Source organism: Xenopus laevis, chromosome 8S, assembly GCF_017654675.1.
Source record: "Xenopus laevis strain J_2021 chromosome 8S, Xenopus_laevis_v10.1, whole genome shotgun sequence".
Taxonomy (NCBI): Eukaryota; Metazoa; Chordata; class Amphibia; order Anura; family Pipidae; genus Xenopus; species Xenopus laevis.
Window position 1 is genome coordinate 89,308,479 of NC_054386.1, and position 18,699 is coordinate 89,327,177.

At 40.8% G+C, this 18,699-nt stretch overlaps 1 protein-coding gene across 1 annotated transcript; it reads left to right on the forward strand.

The window, feature by feature from the left end:
- Positions 1-4,715: 4,715 nt before the first annotated feature.
- rad51.S (RAD51 recombinase S homeolog) lies at positions 4,716-18,404 on the forward strand (the record flags this gene model as incomplete). Its single annotated transcript, NM_001087767.1, is given in 10 exon segments — positions 4,716-4,842; positions 7,488-7,586; positions 8,263-8,400; positions 9,017-9,134; positions 10,303-10,394; positions 12,310-12,404; positions 13,670-13,783; positions 14,440-14,569; positions 16,277-16,398; positions 16,502-18,404. Coding segments are annotated over 9 exon segments (1,011 nt in total). The 3' UTR covers positions 16,626-18,404.
- Between the last annotated feature and the right edge of the window lie 295 nt (positions 18,405-18,699).

An 18,699-nucleotide genomic window follows, 5' to 3' on the forward strand; every position in this document is an offset into this window, starting at 1 on the left:
GCTCATTGTGGTCCTATTTTGTAAATAAAAACAAAGTAAAGATAAGAACCGAGTAACAGACTGAAAATGACAGAGATCCGATGCAAAAGGGCAAACAATTCTCATGCATGGCTACTTATTAAATTGTTATATGCTCTTTGAAATGCATTCCACGTGGTTTTGAATCGCTCATTCCTGCTTTTCCAGGCATTGGATTTGATAACATATAGTTAAAAAAAACAGTCTTGGTGAAATCTCCTTTCAGTGTTATAGGACCAGTAACATCAAGTTTTTTGTTTTTTTTTAAATTTGGTATACAACGAAAAAAACCACAAAGACAAATTACATTTTGAAATCGCTAAGTCTTTATTAAGAAATACCGAAAATTAGTTTGCGCTCCTCTTCAGAAAAGGCGATCCATCGTGCGGCGCTCCATTTCTTCTCCCTGCCTTCCTTATAGGAAATGGCCAGGGAGGAGAAATCGAGCGCCACGCGATGGATTCTCGCCTTTTCTGAAGAGGAGCACAAGCTGAGTTTCGGTAAAGGTGGCCATAGACTCAAAGATCCGCTCGTTTGGCGACATCGCCAAACGAACGGATCTTTCCCCGATATGCCACTAAACAGCATGGCTATATCGGGGGTAATTCGAACGTTCGGCCGTATGGCCGAACGATCGAATTACGATGCGCCAAGGGGCTCCGACGGGTCGGTCGGTTAAAAATCCAACCTTCCCGATCGATATCGTGGCCAGATATCGATCGGGAAGACCCGTCGGAAGCCCCCATACACGGGCAGATAAGCTGTCAAATTGGTCCAAACGACTGATATCGGCGGCTTTATCTGCCCGTGTATGGCCACCTTAAGTTATTTCTTAATAAAGACTTAGATACCCAAGTTTAATTTGTCTACGTGGGTTTTTTTTCCATTGTATACTAATGCATTTTAGAAAAAAAAATTGATGTTACTGGTCCTTTAATGGAGAAGGAAAGTCTATTTAACTTGGGGGTGCCAAAAGGTAGGCACCCCTAAGAGGATGTGTTTACTTACCTAACACACCCCAGATCAGAGCGCCTATCAGCAGAAAACTGCACCAACCCAGGGTTCTGTATAATGATAGAATTCCTAATGAATCAAATGAGAGTCGGTGTCAGTCACTATCCCTCTCTCAGCATCTATTTCTTTTTAATCAGCAGTTGGGTGTCAGATATTCATTGACAGTTAGATCCAATATATCTTATAGGGGGGGGGTCCCCTTTCCTATCAGATGAATTAGAGCTCACTCAAATAACCGGTTCCAGTACAAACAAAATCTAACAAAATAACTGCCTTTTGCACAAATCCTGCATGTAGAGAGACATGATGTCTGGTGATTTTAATAGAGTGAGCTCTAATACATCTTCTAGGCAAAAGCCCTAGAGGGGCGAAACGCGTTGCTGTGTCAATACGTATATAATCTCATAAGTGATTAGAACTCCTAAATCCATAATCCAATGATTGGATGTGACTTGGGGTGAGAAGATGTTTTGTGTTCCACAGTGGAACGCACGCGCTGAACAGCAACCAGCTCCATCTTGGATCAGCAGTGTGAAGCGGAGCACTCACAGAGCGAATAACTTTCTTTGAGTAAAGCGTATCTGCACAGAGGGAAGGTGCACTATTGGGCTATAACGTGAACCGAAACGCAGGATCTGGTGAAAGCTGTCCATTACTTTGGGGTGTGTGCTTGAAAGATGGAAGTGGGGGATGCCCTGATATATTTCCTCTCACCTTGCAATTGACTGTATATGCCCTCTGTGTATATTCACATCTGAGACGCTGCTGCCATTCTTATTCCACAGATTTGTAACCTTGGAGACCGGTTGGAGAACTGTAACTCGCACTTTAAGAACTCGCTTAGCGAAATTCCGGATTGGAGAGTAGTAAATTCACATAGAGAAAAATAATTTAGGGACAATTGATAAGTTCTTTAACTATCTAACAATTTCTGTTATAGGTGACTGGTTTTATGAATTTGTTCTAAAATTGATCGGGGTCCTGGCCGGACAGGTTTTTCAATTGATTTAGAATCTATTAAGGGTTAATAAAATAAACTTACTACATATCAACTTGGTAATTAATTATTTTTATTTTTGGTATCCTCAAAAGGACCTTGGGGATTGAAGGTGTATTAAAGAAGGGTTGGAGAGAGAATACTTTCCCTTTTATGTCACACTACTCTATACGGTTCTTACAGTAACTTGCACAATTTTTATAACCATGACCCATGCAAACCCAGCATGTCTGTACACTAATGCAGAAAAAAGTCATTTATTTAAGGGCAGAGACACACGCTCAGATTCGGGGAGATTAGTCGCCCAGTGACAAATCTCCTCTTCTTCGGAGCGACTAATGTCCCTGAACTGTCTCCCGCCGGCTAGAATCAAAATCGCCAACTTTGGAAAACGACGCACACAGATTGCCATCCCGCTGGCAATTTACATACTAGCTGGCGGGAGGCAGTTCGGGGAAATAAGTCGCCCCGAGAAAGAGAAGATTTGTCGCTGGGCAATTAATCTCCCCGAATCTGAGCGTGTATCGCTGCCCTTAGTTTACCTGCAATAAATAGCCCAAACTGCCTCCTGGCGGCTAAAATCAAAATCGCCGGCAGGGGTGGCACTCGAAGCGCTTAGTTTTCCAAAGTTGCCTCACGAGAAAACTTTGGGCAACTTTGGAAAACGAATCGCTCAGAGTGCCATCCCGCCAGTGATTTCGATTCTAGCTGGTGGGAGGCAGTTCTGCGAGATTAGTCGCCCCGAAGAAGAGGCAATCTAAAGTTGCTTAGAATTGGCCATTCTATAACATACTAAAAGTTGACTTAAAGGGGAAGTAAAGTCTAAAATGCTAGAAATGCTGTATTTTGTATACTAAACATAAACTTTTTACACCACAAACCTAATTAAACAAATGATTTATCCTTTCAAATTTGGCTACAGGGGGGTCACCATCTTGTAACTTTGTTTAACATCTTTGCAAGACTAAGACTGTGCACATGCTCAGTGTGGTCTGGGCTGCTTAGGGATTGTCATAAATTAGCAAAACAGCACAAGTCACATAATATCTGCCAGAAGCCGATACAGCAAGACTGATTAATAATCAGAATATACAGACTGTACTGGGTCCTGTGTTCTCATGTAATCTAATGTGGATTTTATAGTTTTTGTATTGTTTAATACAAACTTTCTCCAACTCTGCAGAACCAGTGGCTGCAACAAAATAATCTTCCAAATAGAATCCCAGTTTATCTGTAAATCTGGCTCCATGATCTTTGTAAAAACGAAGTACTCCAGCACACATATTCTGCTTAAGGGTTACTACCCGTGTTTAATGTCAAGCCAAAAAGGTTACAACGTTTCAGGGGCGTACCTGATGAAGGGGTACGCCCCTGAAACGTTGTAACCTTTTTGGCTATAACATAGCAAACATTAACTTTAAGGGGTTGTTCACTTTTAAATTAACTTTTAGTATGACGTAGAAAGTGATATTCTGAGAGAATTTGCAATTGGTTTTTATTTTTTACTATTTGTGGTTTTTAAGTTATTCAGCTTTTTATTCAGCAGCTCTCCAGTTTGTAATTTCAGCAACCTGGTTGCTAGGATCCAAATTACCCTAGCAACCATGCATTGATTTGAATAACAGACTGGAATAGGAGAGGAGAGGCTGAAAAATAAAGAGTAATACAAAAATAACAATACATTTGTAGTCTTACAGAGCATTTGTTTTTTAGATGGGGTCAATGACCCCCATTTGCAAGCTGGAAAGAGTCAGAAGAAGAATTCAAATAATCCAAAAACTATAAAAAAATGAAGACCAATTGGAAACTTCCTTAAAATAAGCCACTCTATAACATATTAAAGGTTAACCTAAAGGTAAACCACCCCTTTAAGGATGAAGTGCCCCTTTAAAAAGAAAACTTTTTTGCTCACAGCAAAGACACGTGCATACCTCCCAACTGTCCCGTTTTTCGCAAGACAGTCCCAATTTTGACAGCTCAACCGGCAGTCCCGGGTTGTTAGTGAAATGTCTCTTTGATCTCCTGCACTGAACAGCCAGAATAAGATACAACAGTTTCTAAAACTTAATTGGCACAGAGCCCAGAATAGATACTTAGGTACTTTTGTAACAATTTAAGATCAGCATAAAACAATTGTAACAATTCAAGATAAGCAGGTCTCTTGCTGCTTAAAGGGCAATTCGCCTTCAGTAGCAAAACTGTAATGACACATAAAAACCACAGAAAAGTGTTCAAACTTTTTGTAAAATGAACATGGTAATTAGGGGGCGTGGCCACAACAATTCGCCTCCCAATGCGCATGGCAAATCGTTTTGCCCCTCTTTCAATTTCCATAGTGTTGGGAGGTGTGGGACACGTGCAACGAGTGTGTTCCCGTGTATTCAAGTTGCATCTGAATGAATGGACATTCCATTGCCCGTGTGTAATAGGCAGGCAGAAGTTTCTATCTACTCCAATGTGCGATGGAGTCGGACATGTCCAGACTAGACCGAGGCGGAGTGAATAAGCTGAAGCGCTAGGACCCTGAATTCCCTCAGTTACAATCGTAGAAGCGCAGACGCCTGAGTGGGCGGAGCTGTGCGTGTGACGTAGTACGCGGGGTTCGGCGGGAGTTTCGTATTGGGCCTGTGCAACAGCTGAGTGAGTGGCTCATATTGGACAGACGTGTTTGCTGCTTGAGGGTCCACATCCTGGTGCTTCCTGTGTAGCTGAGGGACTGACTGTACGCGGCACTTTCCTGTATGCGGCTAACAGCGAGTTTATGTAGTAAAAACGACGGGAACGTATTATCTGCTGTTGTGTAACAGCTCCGGGTATGTACTGAGTGTCACACGGCTGCTACACCCGTAACGGGTAGCCTAGCTCTGACAGACACACGTGACCATGGTGTGGGAGGGGGGAGGGGCTGCTTCCTGTCTTGTACCTTTGGCTCACAATGATCACCTGTTGCTGCTGCCGGGCTTGAAATGATGGGAATTGTAGTTCCTGGACATCTTGCCAAGATATCAAGCCTCCCCTTGCCTAGATATTATAAGAGGGTCCCCTGGCTCCTTGGAGGGTTACAAGATGTGCACAAATAGGGTTGCCCACCTTTGCTGATGGTTAAACCAAAACATGGGGGGGGCAGTGACGTAGGAACAGACATGATGACATCAGAGGTGAGCACAATGATGTTGGTGGAGTTATGACACCAGGGCAAGGTTATTGCATCACTTAAATTTCTATTCGGTATTCTCAGTGTTTTAATGTTTTGATGCCCATTTCAACACCACACAGGTGGCAACCCTATCTCTAACTATATTCTGCTTGATGATTAAGCCCCATCCTTTAATTCTATGCTACAGAAATCCTTTATCCAGAAAGCTATGAAATACAGCAATGCTAATTTAGAAAAAAACACTTGTTTTATTTTTATTGATTTGCTTTTTTTTTTGCATCTGTAATAATAAGAAATGAACTGCACTTGATAGTAACTAAGCCATGTTGAGGTGAGTATTTAAAGGAAAACTACACCCCTCGAACAATGTAAGTCTCTATAAAAAGATATCGCATAAAACAGCTGATGTGTAAAACCCTGCTTCATGTAAATAAACCATTTTCATAATAATAGACTTTTTTTAGTAGTAGGTGCCATTGGGTAAGAGAAGAAAAAGAAGTGAAATCGAAACACTGTTAGTCCATAAACACTCAAACTAGTTCAGTGTGGCGCCTATATAGTATAATTGGCAAAACTGCCTTATATAAAACTTAACTTTTAATAAAATTAGGCTAAAAAGAGGAGCGCCCGCAAAAGACAAACCCACTGCTAGTAGCCTATAAGGCCGCAGTGCAGGAACAATGTCCTTAAAGGGATACTGTCATGGGAAAACATGTTTTTTTCAAAACACATCAGTTAATAGTGCTACTCCAGCAGAATTCTGCACTGAAATCCATTTCTCAAAGGAGCAAACAGATTTTTTTATATTCAATTTTGAAATCTGACATGGGGCTAGACATTTTGTCAATTTCCCAGCTGCCCCTGGTCATGTGACTTGTGCCTGCACTTTAGGAGAGAAACGCTTTCTGGCAGGCTGCTGTTTCTCCTTCTCAATGTAACTGAATGTGTCTCAGTGGGACATGGGTTTTACTATTGAGTGCTGTTCTTAGATCTACCAGGCAGCTGTTATCTTTTGTTAGGGAGCTGCTATCTGGTTACCTTCCCATTGCTCTTTTGTTTGGCTGCTGGGGGGGGAAGAGGGAGGGGGGGTGATATCACTCCAACTTGCAGTACAGCAGTAAAGAGTGATTGAAGTTTATCAGAGCACAAGTCACATGACTTGGGCAGCTGGGAAATTGACAATATGTCTAGCCCCATGTCAGATTTCAAAATTGAATATAAAAAATCTGTTTGCTCTTTTGAGAAATGGATTTCAGTGCAGAATTCTGCTGGAGCAGCATTATTAACTGATTCGTTTTTAAAAAAAAAAAATTTCCCATGACAGTATCCCTTTAAAAAAAACATTCACTTAAAAACCAGCAAATGGTGGAAACGGTGGTATCTTAATCAGCCAACAAAAATACTTCGCCGGTAGTAGTATAAACCATTGGTTACAGTGCAAACGCTACCCGCTCCCACCCTTCCATTTGTGCCCCAAGTTTGTCAGCAAGAACCTGCCTGTCTACGTAGGGACAAAGTGGGAGCTAAGCTGCCACCGTCCACCTATGCCACCCAACGCGTTTCGCTGACTACTTCAGCTTCCTCAGGGGCATAAGTGGTGGGCGCTCATCTTTTCAAAGTTTAAATAGGCATTCGCGTGAGATTATGCTGGGCGCGATTTCCGGGTATTGCGCATGACATCATCAAATAAAGACGTTGGTGCGTCTTTTCGCTGGTGTATTTTCGCACAATCATATTGCGCCTGACAAATATGCAGGCGGTTTTTTTTCATTGGGTAATCAAACAAAAACAAAACAAGGAAGTAAAAAATATTTTCCCCTTCCCACCCCCAATTTGCATATGGAAATTAGGGTTCGGTATTCGGCCAAATCTTTCGCAAAGGGTTCGGGGGTTTGGCCGAATCCAAAATAGTGGATTCGGTGCATCCCTAGTAGCTTTAAAGGGGAATATGCAGAAAGTGGTTCCCTGAGCACTTGAGCATGTAATAATGTTATCCAGAATGCTCGGGACCTGGGGTTTCCCGAATAACGGATCTTTCCATAATTTTGATCTATTAGAAAATCATATAAACATTAAATGAACCCAATAAGGATTAATTATATCTTAGTTTGGATCAAGTACAAGCTACTCTTTTATTGTTACAGAGAATACACTTTTAAAAAGTTGGATTATTTGATAATAATAGAGTCTATGGGAGGCAACCTTTTCTGGATAATGGATCCCATACCTGTATTGTGTGCTACAGTATTAAAACACATGGTCATAGGCTAAACATGTCTTTTTACTTATTTTTGTGTTCAGCCACATCAGCACTCTAGCAAAATGGCCATGCAAGCGCACTATGAAGCCGAAGCCACAGAGGAAGAGCATTTTGGACCACAGGCAATATCCAGATTAGAGGTAAAGTAACTGTATTTGGGCAAATCATTAACAAAAAAAAAGACTTTCTATAGTACAGCCAACGACCACCAATAAAGTTGACTGGAAAGGAATCCTCGGCTTAATCCAAGTGGTTACATATCCATTCTCTCACATAAGCCTGCACCAACACACTTGCAACGTATAACACGGTTGGGGGTGCAGAGTGCGGGTTTTAACAGTAGAACATAAAATCCGTTCTCCTTCAGGTCGGCTGTCTTCTACATTGATTAGGAGCCAGAATCAGCAGTGCAATGAAAATGTAGACATTCAGACAGTGAGCGCTTCAAGTAGCAGTTGCACTTGCAAATACAGTAGAATGATTGTATAAATAAAATATCTATTTTTTTATCTACAAACTTCGGGCTGATCTATATGTGAGTTACCAGTGTGCCCGGCACCTACATTTACTTTTAAATACAGTAGAACCCCCATTTTAGTTTTTTCAGGGGAGCAGAAAAAATGGTGTAAAATCAGGTTAATATAATATTTAGGTGGGACCACAAAGCAACAATGTAAAATGAGGTAAAACCTAAAATCAGGGGATGTAAACTTGAGGTTTCACTGTAACTTCAAATCCATTGAAAATGTTTAACGGATGTTAAGTTTCCGTAGGCAATGGATCTTTTCTGACATAAGTCTTCATCCTTCCCAACAGCAATGTGGGATAAATGCAAATGACGTCAAGAAACTGGAGGAGGCCGGGTTCCACACAGTAGAAGCAGTGGCTTATGCTCCAAAGAAGGAACTGCTCAATATAAAAGGCATCAGTGAGGCTAAAGCTGAAAAAATCCTAGTAAGTTCATTAATTGTACCTTCAAGTAAAGTTGTCCTACAGGAAAGGATAAGTAAACCTTTAAAATAAGTGAATGTAAATTTGACGTGAGTGCTATTCTAATCAAAGCAGCCTCTTTCTTTCTCCTGACAACTTCCTTGACTACTTGATGGTCAGACTGGTCGGAAACTGACCAGCAGGTGGCGCTGTTGTAACAAAATTCATTCATATTAACTACATGTATCCCTTAATATCTTGGAATGAGAAAAAAGAATAAATAATGAATGTACATTGCAAAAGTGCTTAGGATAGCAACCTCATCAATTTTACATACTTATTTTAAAGGTTTACTTATCCTTTAACAGTACATGTATCCCTTAATATCTTGGAATAAAAAAAGACAATGACTACATTGCAAAATTTTTATAATTGGCTTGGAGGCCTGTGGGCGGTGCTTGGAGGCCTGCTGACCACCACTGTGCTAATGCATAATAAATATCTGTAATACATTTGAGATTATGATATTGATGCCTATGAAGACACTTGCCCTTTTATATAAATATATATATATATATATATTTACAATGGGTGACTGAAGTGCTAACATTGAAATGTTTATGTATCTCTTATTTTTCAGGCAGAAGCTGCCAAACTGGTTCCCATGGGATTTACTACAGCCACAGAGTTTCACCAGAGACGCTCTGAAATAATACAGATCAGTACAGGTTCCAAGGAGCTTGACAAGCTTCTCCAAGGTGCCAGCAACTTCTGTTACATTTAACCTTGGTTATAGTAATGATGTAGTTAACGCTACGGGAAGTAATTTCTGTTTTCTTGGAGTTGTCTAAAAGCACGGGCTGCTGCAAGTAATGTTTGTTCCTTGGGATGCACCGAATCTAGGATTCGATTCGGCATTCAGCCTTTTTTTTTTTTTTGCAGGATTCAGCCGAATCCTTCTGCCCAGCCAGACCGTATCCAAATCGTTATTTGCAAATTAGGGACGGGGAGGGAAAATGGTTTCCCCATTTCCATCCCTAATTTGCATATGCAAATTAGGATTTCGTTCGGTATTGGCCGAATCTTTTGAAAAGGATTTGGGTGTTCAGCTGAATCCAAAATAGTGGATTCGGTGCATCCAAATTATGGGTAAAAAGGTCCCCTGCTATTTGTCTATAATGTCCTCTAATGTACTTGTAAAGTGTAATCATGTCCCCTCACAAGTGCCTTTTTTCCAGGGAAAACAAACCCCAACCTTGACAGTCTCCCCTCATGATTTAAGTCTTCCATCCCTCTAACCAGTTTAGTTTCACTTAGTCTCTGCACTCTCTCCAGCTCATTTATATCCCTCTTAAGGACTGGAGTCCAAAACTGCACTGCATACTCCAGATGAGGCCTCACCAGGGACCTATAAAGAGGCAGAATTATGTTTTCATCCCTTGAGTTAATGCCTTTTTATGCAAGACAGAACTTTAATTGCTTTAGTAGCCACAGAATGACACTGCCCAGAATTAGACAACTTGTTATCTACAAAGACCCCTAGATCCTTCTCATTTAAGGAAACTCCCAACACATTGCCATTTAGTGTATAACTTGCATTTATATTATTATTGCCAAAGGGCATAACCTGCATTTATCAACATTGAACCTCATTTTCCAGTTTGCTGCCCAGTTTTCCAACTTAGACAAATCACTCAGCATCCTGCATGGAACCTATAGTTCTGCACAATTCAGTATCATCTGCAAAAATAGAAACAGTACTTTCAATGGCCACCTCCAGGTCATTAATAAACAAGTTAAAAAGCAAGGGACCTAGTACAGAGCCCTGCGGTACTCCACTAACAACACTGGTCCAATTAGAAAATATTCCATGAACATGACAAATGTATTTCTGCAATAAGAAGTTAATTATTTTTTTCCCACTAGGGGGCGTTGAAACTGGTTCCATCACAGAGATGTTCGGTGAGTTTCGCACAGGAAAGACTCAGCTGTGTCACACTCTTGCTGTCACCTGTCAGGTAAGGAATGTTCTGTACATTACTGTGCCCTAAATTATAGATAACCCAGAATAGGACTATTGGTGAATGTTAGCCCTGAACACAAGAAGACAGCTTGGAGTTGTAGTTAGACTGCAGTAAGACGCCCAACACATGGTACTCTACTATTAGGGCAGTAAGCCATGTCATATCCGCTAGGCTGGGAGCAGTCTGGGGCTGCTTTTGAAAAAAAAAATCATGCCATTATTTTGAGCAATACTGGCAATTTGCTAAGGCTTATCATAGAAATGTCATTATTGCTTTAAACTGAAAAAGTCTGACAATCACCACTTAAAGGGATACTGTCGTGTGAAAACATTTTTCTTCAAAACGCATCAGTTAATAGTGCTGCTACAGCAGAATTCTGCACTGAAATCCGTTTCTCGTAAGCGCAAAAAAAATTTTTTATATTACATTTTGACATCTGACATGGGGCTAGATAGACAGATTGTTAGTTTTCCAGGTGCCACAGTCATGTAACTTGCGCTCTGATAAACTTCAGTCACCCTTTACTGCGGTACTGCAAGTTGGAGTGATATCACCCCTCCCTCCCCCCCCCAGCAGCCAAACAACAGAACAATTGGAAGGTAACCAGATAACAGCTCCCTAACACAAGATAACAGCTGCCTGGTAGATCTAAGAACACCACTCAATAGTAAAATCCAGGTTCCAATGAGACACATTCAGTTACATTGAGTAAGAAAGCAGTTCCATCCTAAAGTGCTGGCTCTTTCTGAAAGCACATGACCAGGCAAAATGACCTAAGATGGCGCGTACACCACCAATATTACAACAACAAAAAAATACACTTGCTGGTTCAGGAATGAAACTGTATATTGTAGAGTTAATTATTTGCAGTCTAATTTAGAAATAAAAACTACACCATAAAAATCATGATGAATATCGTGTGATTCTTGAGCCTAAGTCTGGAATGACTCTGTGGCACGGCACATATTGGCTTGGCACCACATTGGTTAAAACTAGGCTTAAAGGACACTAGTTTGGGCGGTTATTTATCAAAATCCGAATTTTTCGTTTTTTTTTTTTTATTGACTTTTACATGAATTTGGCAGGTTTCAGATGGATTCGGGCATAATAAATTGCGGAAAAAATTGCTTCTTTTTTTATCCGCAGCTTTTTCAGGTTTTCGGCGTCAAAACAGACACCGCAAAAAAAAAAAGTCGATCCTTAATAAATAACCCCCTAAATGTTGCAGGGCAGTTATCACAGCCAGGATTACTATTCTTCATCTTCAGTCATAGTCTTCGTTCAGTCCGATCTGAATCAAAAATCCAATCAAATAATTTGCCTTGTGCCATTGTTGTTTTGCCCGCCCTTAGTGCTTGTGTCATTCATTTCCATAAAATCTCACTTGTGTTAATTTTAAGTGTATATGCGTATTAAAGGAGATGGAAAGGCTAAAATGAAGTCAGCTTTATCAGCAAGGTTTATATAAATACACGGTAAACCCTCAAAGTAATGCTGCTCTGAGTCCTCTGTCAAAAGAAACACTGCATTTCTTTCCTTCTATTGTGTACTCATGGGCTTCTGTATCAGACTTCCTGTTTTCAGCTTAAACCTCCAGGTCTAGGGCTTGAGCATGCTCAGTTTGTTCCTCTCCCCCTCCCCTCCCTGCTGTAATCTGAGCTCAGAGCTATAAGTGAGCAGGGAGAGACTGAGGCAGGAAGTGATGTCACAACAAGCTAACATGGCAGCTGCTATCCTAAACAAACAGAGAGAGCTTCTGTAAAGCATTCTGCAGAATAAATATAGTCTTATAGCTTGTTATATTGTGGCTAATCTATTGGCAATAAACTGCTTTGGTGGCTTTCCTTCTCCTTTAAGCTGCCATTGATTTATGATCCCTGTCTGAGAAATTGCCTTTCTTTGTTTCCAGCTTCCCATTGATAGAGGTGGTGGTGAGGGCAAGGCTATGTACATTGATACAGAAGGAACCTTTCGTCCAGAACGTTTGCTTGCTGTAGCTGAAAGGTATTCTCTAAAACCGACTAGTTCAAACTCGGCACAGAAATTATATTTGTAACTTTCCCTCTACTTCAGTAGAATTGGCAATGGAATTATTTTGCATCAAAAAAAAAAAAATCCTGAGAACCGATGCACGACAGAATGTTTTCGGATCATTAGGCCAGAAATGATAAATATAATAGTGGAAGGCACATTTATCAAGGGTCGAATTTCAAATTCGTAATTTGAAATGTATTCATAAAATATAATTTTCTCAGCTCAACTCGAAAAACTCAATTCGAAAGGGGGGCTTCCTTTCCTAGCAGATGTATTAGAGCTCACTCAAATAACTGATTCCAGTACAAACAAAATCTGACTACATAACTGCCTTTTGCACAAATCCTGCATGTAGAGAGACATGATGTCTGGTGATTTTAATAGAGTGAGCTCTAATACATCTTCTAGCTAAAAGGAGCCCCCCTATAAGATATATTGTCTGTCAATGAATATCTGACACCCAACTGCTGCATGAAGACAGAATGAAGAGAAACAAATGCTGATGGAGGAAAAGTGAAGATAAACTTGATGTTTTCAGAAACCTTACAGAATTTTTAATTGATTCTATTTACAAAGTGTCTTTTTTCTGAGATGGTTCCCCTTTAACTGTACGTCTGTCTGTCCTAGTGGTCCCAGAGCCATTTGCAAATAAATTTGCTTGTGGATAAGTTAAAGATTCTGTGAGGAGCTCCATGACATTAGCGATGTGTGCTATAGCCTGTATTAAAGGGTTGGTTCACCTTCAAACATCTAGTTGTTTTCCGATAGATCACCAGAAATAATGACCTTTTCCAATTACTTTCTATTTTCTATGTTTGCCCGTTTTGTAATATTGAGGTGTAAATTGTAACTTTCTAAAGCAGCCATGGGAGGGGGGTCACCGACCCTGTAACTGTTCTAAATTGATACATTATTTGATCCATTTGTTATCTTTGTCCCCGCCGGGCAGGATCCCTGAGTTTCATTACAGGCAGCTGTTAGAATTGATACAATAGTTGCTAATGCTCCAGAGATGCTGCTGAGAAATGGATCAACTAAATGTTGCAAAATTGAAGTTTAGAGTCTGCACCTGAATTACTGAGCTGCCTGAGACACGAACATTCAGCTTTACACTTAGATTTTGGAAAAAATAGTAAAAAATAAATAATGTAAAGTAATTTAAAAAAGTCTTTATTTCTGGGGAACAATCTAAAAACAACTGAACAACCCCTTTAATGTTGTCCTTTTTCTTCTAGATATGGATTATCGGGAAGTGATGTTCTTGATAATGTTGCTTATGCCCGTGCCTTCAACACCGACCATCAGACCCAACTCTTGTACCAAGCGTCGGCCATGATGGCAGAGTCAAGGTAATTTCAGCTGCAGTCTCCATAAAGCAAAGCCTGTGTTTACTTCTTCTGTATGATGGGTTTTACAGACCGTTACTAGCAGCTGTATCTGAGTCTTGTTTGAGTAGGAAAATTGGACTTCTCCCATTCACTTAAACAGCAATTCGGCAGGTGTTTTAGTAGCGAATAGTCAAATCCAAGTTCTTAAAGAGCCAGAGTATGATAAATCTCAAAAACAAATGTGAATAACTCACTAGTCGAATTTGACAGCTTTGATCATATAAAAAAAATCAAATTTGAATTTTCAATAAAACCAATAAGAATTAATTCTATCTTAATTGGGATTAAGTATAAACTACTGTTTTATTATTACAGAGAAAAAGGTAATTGGCCCATTGGTCTGTAACAGATGAGTGGGATTTACTGCATTCCCCTGCTTATAAACCACTCCTTTCATTGTTATTATTTCATTCACCTGTGGGTGAAGTTCTCCATTAAAGTAAAATTAGATGTACTTATAATAAGGTTGTAGGTATACTCGCTTTTTATTAGAAAAATGGTTAACGCATAACATCTTTTACTTGGGTATCTATCAATATGATGAATGTATGTAGAGAACTGTCAATGGCATCAATGCTCTAATTTTAATTACTGATCTCTGACCCATTGCCCCACAGATACGCCCTTCTTATTGTGGACAGTGCGACTGCGCTCTACAGGACGGATTATTCTGGGAGAGGGGAGCTTTCAGCACGTCAGATGCATCTGGCACGCTTTCTTAGAATGCTACTTCGACTCGCAGATGAGGTAAGAGAAGATAAATGCAGCATGAGTTTCAGGTGAGGGGGGGAAGAACTATAAAGGAGAACACCTTGGCTTAGATTCTGGCATCAGAGTTCACAGCAGCCATCTTCCGGGTCTTCATGTCTTCTTCCGGCTCTTCGATGATTTTCTTGAGTTTCGTATACCGGCAAATTCCTCCAACTGCACAAGCGCCAACATGCCAATCTCCCACTCAGGTTACCGAAGACCCGGAAGATGGCTGCGTGGAACGCCGATGCCACAATCTGCGCAGTTCGGGGGCAGTTAGGCTTGGGGGATGAGGGAGTGGGGTGGAGGTTACAGGTTTTTTTCTTAAAGGGTTGAATTCACCTTTAAGAGACTTCTTTGATTGTCAACAATTATATGGGCCAGTCTATTGTTGAAGTTCTGATCAATTTTTCAATTACATTTTCTGGATACCTGTAACATCTAGAAGACCTTTATCCAAATCAGCTGCCCACATGGTAGCCCAGATCCATCGAATAGTCGGTTCACCCATAGACCTTTTACTATGTCATAGGATGCTAGTGATGTGTGGGCCGGCCGATACCCGCGGGTCGGGCAGGTTTGGGCCGACCTCACACCCCCAACCCGCATTAAGCTCTTCTGACTGCTCTCCCCACCAGCGACCTTACAAATGCTTCCGGGTTAACATTTATAGACGTGCGCCACGCCCCTTTTGTGAAGTCTTCGGCTGGTCTATAAAAGTTACCCGGAAGTCAGGTGCGGGCTGAGGGAGGGCGGGTGCAGGTCGGGAAATTCCCGACCGCACATCACTATAGGATGCATAAAAGGAGATGTGGTTCTGTGATTTTTTTTTTTTTTTCCTTTTTACCCTATCCGATTTTGAGCAGACAAAGAATATAGAAGATTGTTGAGTTATGTGAATTTACTCTGGGACCTTTTCCAATGTCTGGAAGAGGCCCAGGTGCCCTGCCCTCAGCCTTCAACTAGGGGAGCCAATCAAACCATATTAGTGTATTTAGCTACCTCCATGTTTATTTAGCTATCTCCATGTGTACCTAGATAAACTTTCTGAATTTTACATGTCTGTTGGAAGACTACTCTTTGAGTACCTGCTTTACACTTCTATGGTTTGAGCGGATCAGGTTCAAGATGGATTGAATCGGCAACCATTGTTTTATAAGGGTATCCCTTAAAGGGATTCTGTCATGATTCTTATGATGTCGTTTTATTTCTAAATTACACTGTTTACAATGCAAATAATTCACTCTACAATATAAAATTCCTGAACCAGCAGGTGTATTTTTGTAGTCGTATTATTGGTGTGTAGGCGCCATCTCAGGTCATTTTGCCTGGTCATGTGCTTTCAGAAAAAGCCAGCACTTTAGGATGGAACTGCTTTCTGGCAGGCTGTTGTTTCTCCTACTCAATGCAACTGAATGTGTCTCAGTGGGACCTGGATTTTACTATTGAGTGCTGTTCTTAGATCTACCAGGCAGCTGTTATCTTGTGTTAGGGAGCTGCTATCTGGTTACCTTCTCATTGTTCTGTTGTTAGGCTGCAGGGAGGGGGGGGTGCAGTAAAGAGTGACATGACTAGGGGCAGCAGGCATATTGACAATATGTCTAGCCCCATGTCAGATTTCAGAATTAAAGATAAAAAAAAAAAAGTTCCCATGACTGTGTCTCTTTAATAATCGTTGTGTATATATATTTTTTTTGCCCCAAGTTCGGTGTTGCAGTCGTCATCACAAACCAGGTTGTTGCCCAAGTAGATGGAGCCGCCATGTTTGCTGCTGATCCCAAGAAGCCCATTGGAGGAAATATTATAGCACATGCATCAACTACACGGTAAAACAACACGTCTTGTTCTGGCTACTCCATTTGTCTGGGATTTGCTTGGAAAAATTCTAGACTGACAGCAATTGACTTTTCCAATCCATTCTTCCTGCAGGTTATATCTGAGGAAAGGCCGCGGTGAAACGCGTATCTGCAAAATCTACGACTCCCCCTGCCTCCCTGAAGCAGAGGCTATGTTTGCAATTAATGCTGATGGAGTGGGAGATGCCAAGGACTGAGCTGCACAAAATTCCTGCACTTCAGCACCAAACTTAATGCATTCACTTCTGATATGTCCTTCCTGCTAGTGGCTTGTGATCACTCCTTAATATTTGGCAAACTTAAAGATACAGGCAACACTGTTTAAGAAAAATTCCTATGCAATGGGCATTGTTTAGAGATGCACAACAAACTGCCTGCTGCCAAGGATGGAGGCCAACAACCATCAGCAGTCTATATTGGTTTGTATCCACCAAAGCAAAACTGCTTCATCTATTTACAAATGCCTCTGTCTGTCAGGGTGAAACATGCTGCTCCGGCCTCTGTTTCTATAAAACAACACATAATAGTACAGGAGGCCGGGATCCTGAACCACACGTAAGTAGTCTTCAATGTACAAAGGCCTAAGACTTCAAGATACTAACTGTCATGTAGAAGCCTGGAAGTCAATAGAACTCCTTTGGCAAATGAATGGTATTGGAAAGGCGAATTCTAACTATTGGAATCCTCCGATCTACCAAGGAATTATTTCTGTGTCTGTAATATACATGTTATGAATGTGTTTTTGATGAGTTTCAAGAAGATATTTTTTTTTGTTTTTTAGTTAAAGGATGTGAATAAATTGTATATAGATGGAGATGTTTAAATATAAGCTTCTAAATCGCTTATAGTATTCCGTGATCATTATTATAAAGACTTTTTCTCAGATGACGAGTTAAGCTGGCAACAGACGCAAAGATCTGATCGTACGAATCATCGAACAATCGGACTTCCCCATCTCCGACCTGCCACTAACCATTCCGATCAAATAAAGTAGTAAAAGAACAGATCAGCCGATGTTCTGCCCCTGACAGTAATCGTACGAAAGTTATGTCCGACCAAATCTAGTGACAGTCTCCCTCTGAAAATCGTACAATCGGCAATAAATGCAGCGATATTACCCGCAGCCGACAAATCTTTTAACCTGTCCGATCGACCAAATGACCGATCTCCACCACCAAAAAATGTCGTGACTCTCCACACACGGTCCGAAAATTGTACGAATCCTCAATTCGTACGATCGGATCTTTGCATCTATGGCCAGCTTTATATGGAATGTAGTGAGTGCTGAAATAACCCACAGTATAATGGTTGTCATTAGGGATGCACCGAATCCAGGATTATGGTTTGGGATTCTGCCTTTTTCAGCAGGATTCGGATTTGGCCAAATCCGAATCCTAATTTGCATATGCAAATTAGGGACCGGCAGGGTAATCACGTGACTTTTTGTCACAAAACAAGGAAGTAAAAAAATGTTTTACCCTTCCCAACCCTAATTTGTATATGCAAATTAAGATTCGGTTCGGTATTCGGCCCAATCTTTCGTGAAGGATTCGGGGGTTCGGCCGAATCCAAAATAGTGGTTTCAGTGCATCCCTAATAAACTATGAAGCGGCTTAAATGTTAAGTGTTAATATTAAATAAATGTTACCAAAGATCCTTAGCAGAATCCATCCAGACTATTTGTTAAACTACAATTCTCACCGCATGACAAGCAGAGGTTATAGTCAAACAACATGTGATTATTGAATGCACTGGCTCATTATACACACAAGATGCACATTTAATTTAGATGGGGATTTAATTACTGGAATGTGGGGTCAGATGACATCTGGAGGGCTTTAGATCTGGTTTAATTTAGAGGGAATTTAGTAAAATGATAATACTGTAATTGAAGGTGTTTTTTATTAATCAAGCTGAGAAATATTTGGACCACAGATCCCATTTAATTTGTACTGGCATTAAAGTTAAGTTATGGAGAATAGTGTTGGGATAATTATTTGTCTTTGTGGGCCAAATGAAGTTCTACAAATAGGTCTTTGGAGCCATGGGAATCCGGGGAGTCGAAAAATACATGGGCCGATATAAGGTGCTGACAGATTAAGTTGGCAGTTTATTGGGCAGTGTATGGCGCCCTCCGATGGGCTTCCCCGATCAATATTTGGCCGAGGGTTAAAAATCCCATCAATCAGAGTCCGAATTCTGCTCATGGTGACCTGTTTGTTGGGCCCTAGGGCCCATGATCATATCAGCCTGATATCGCCTGCCTCAAGG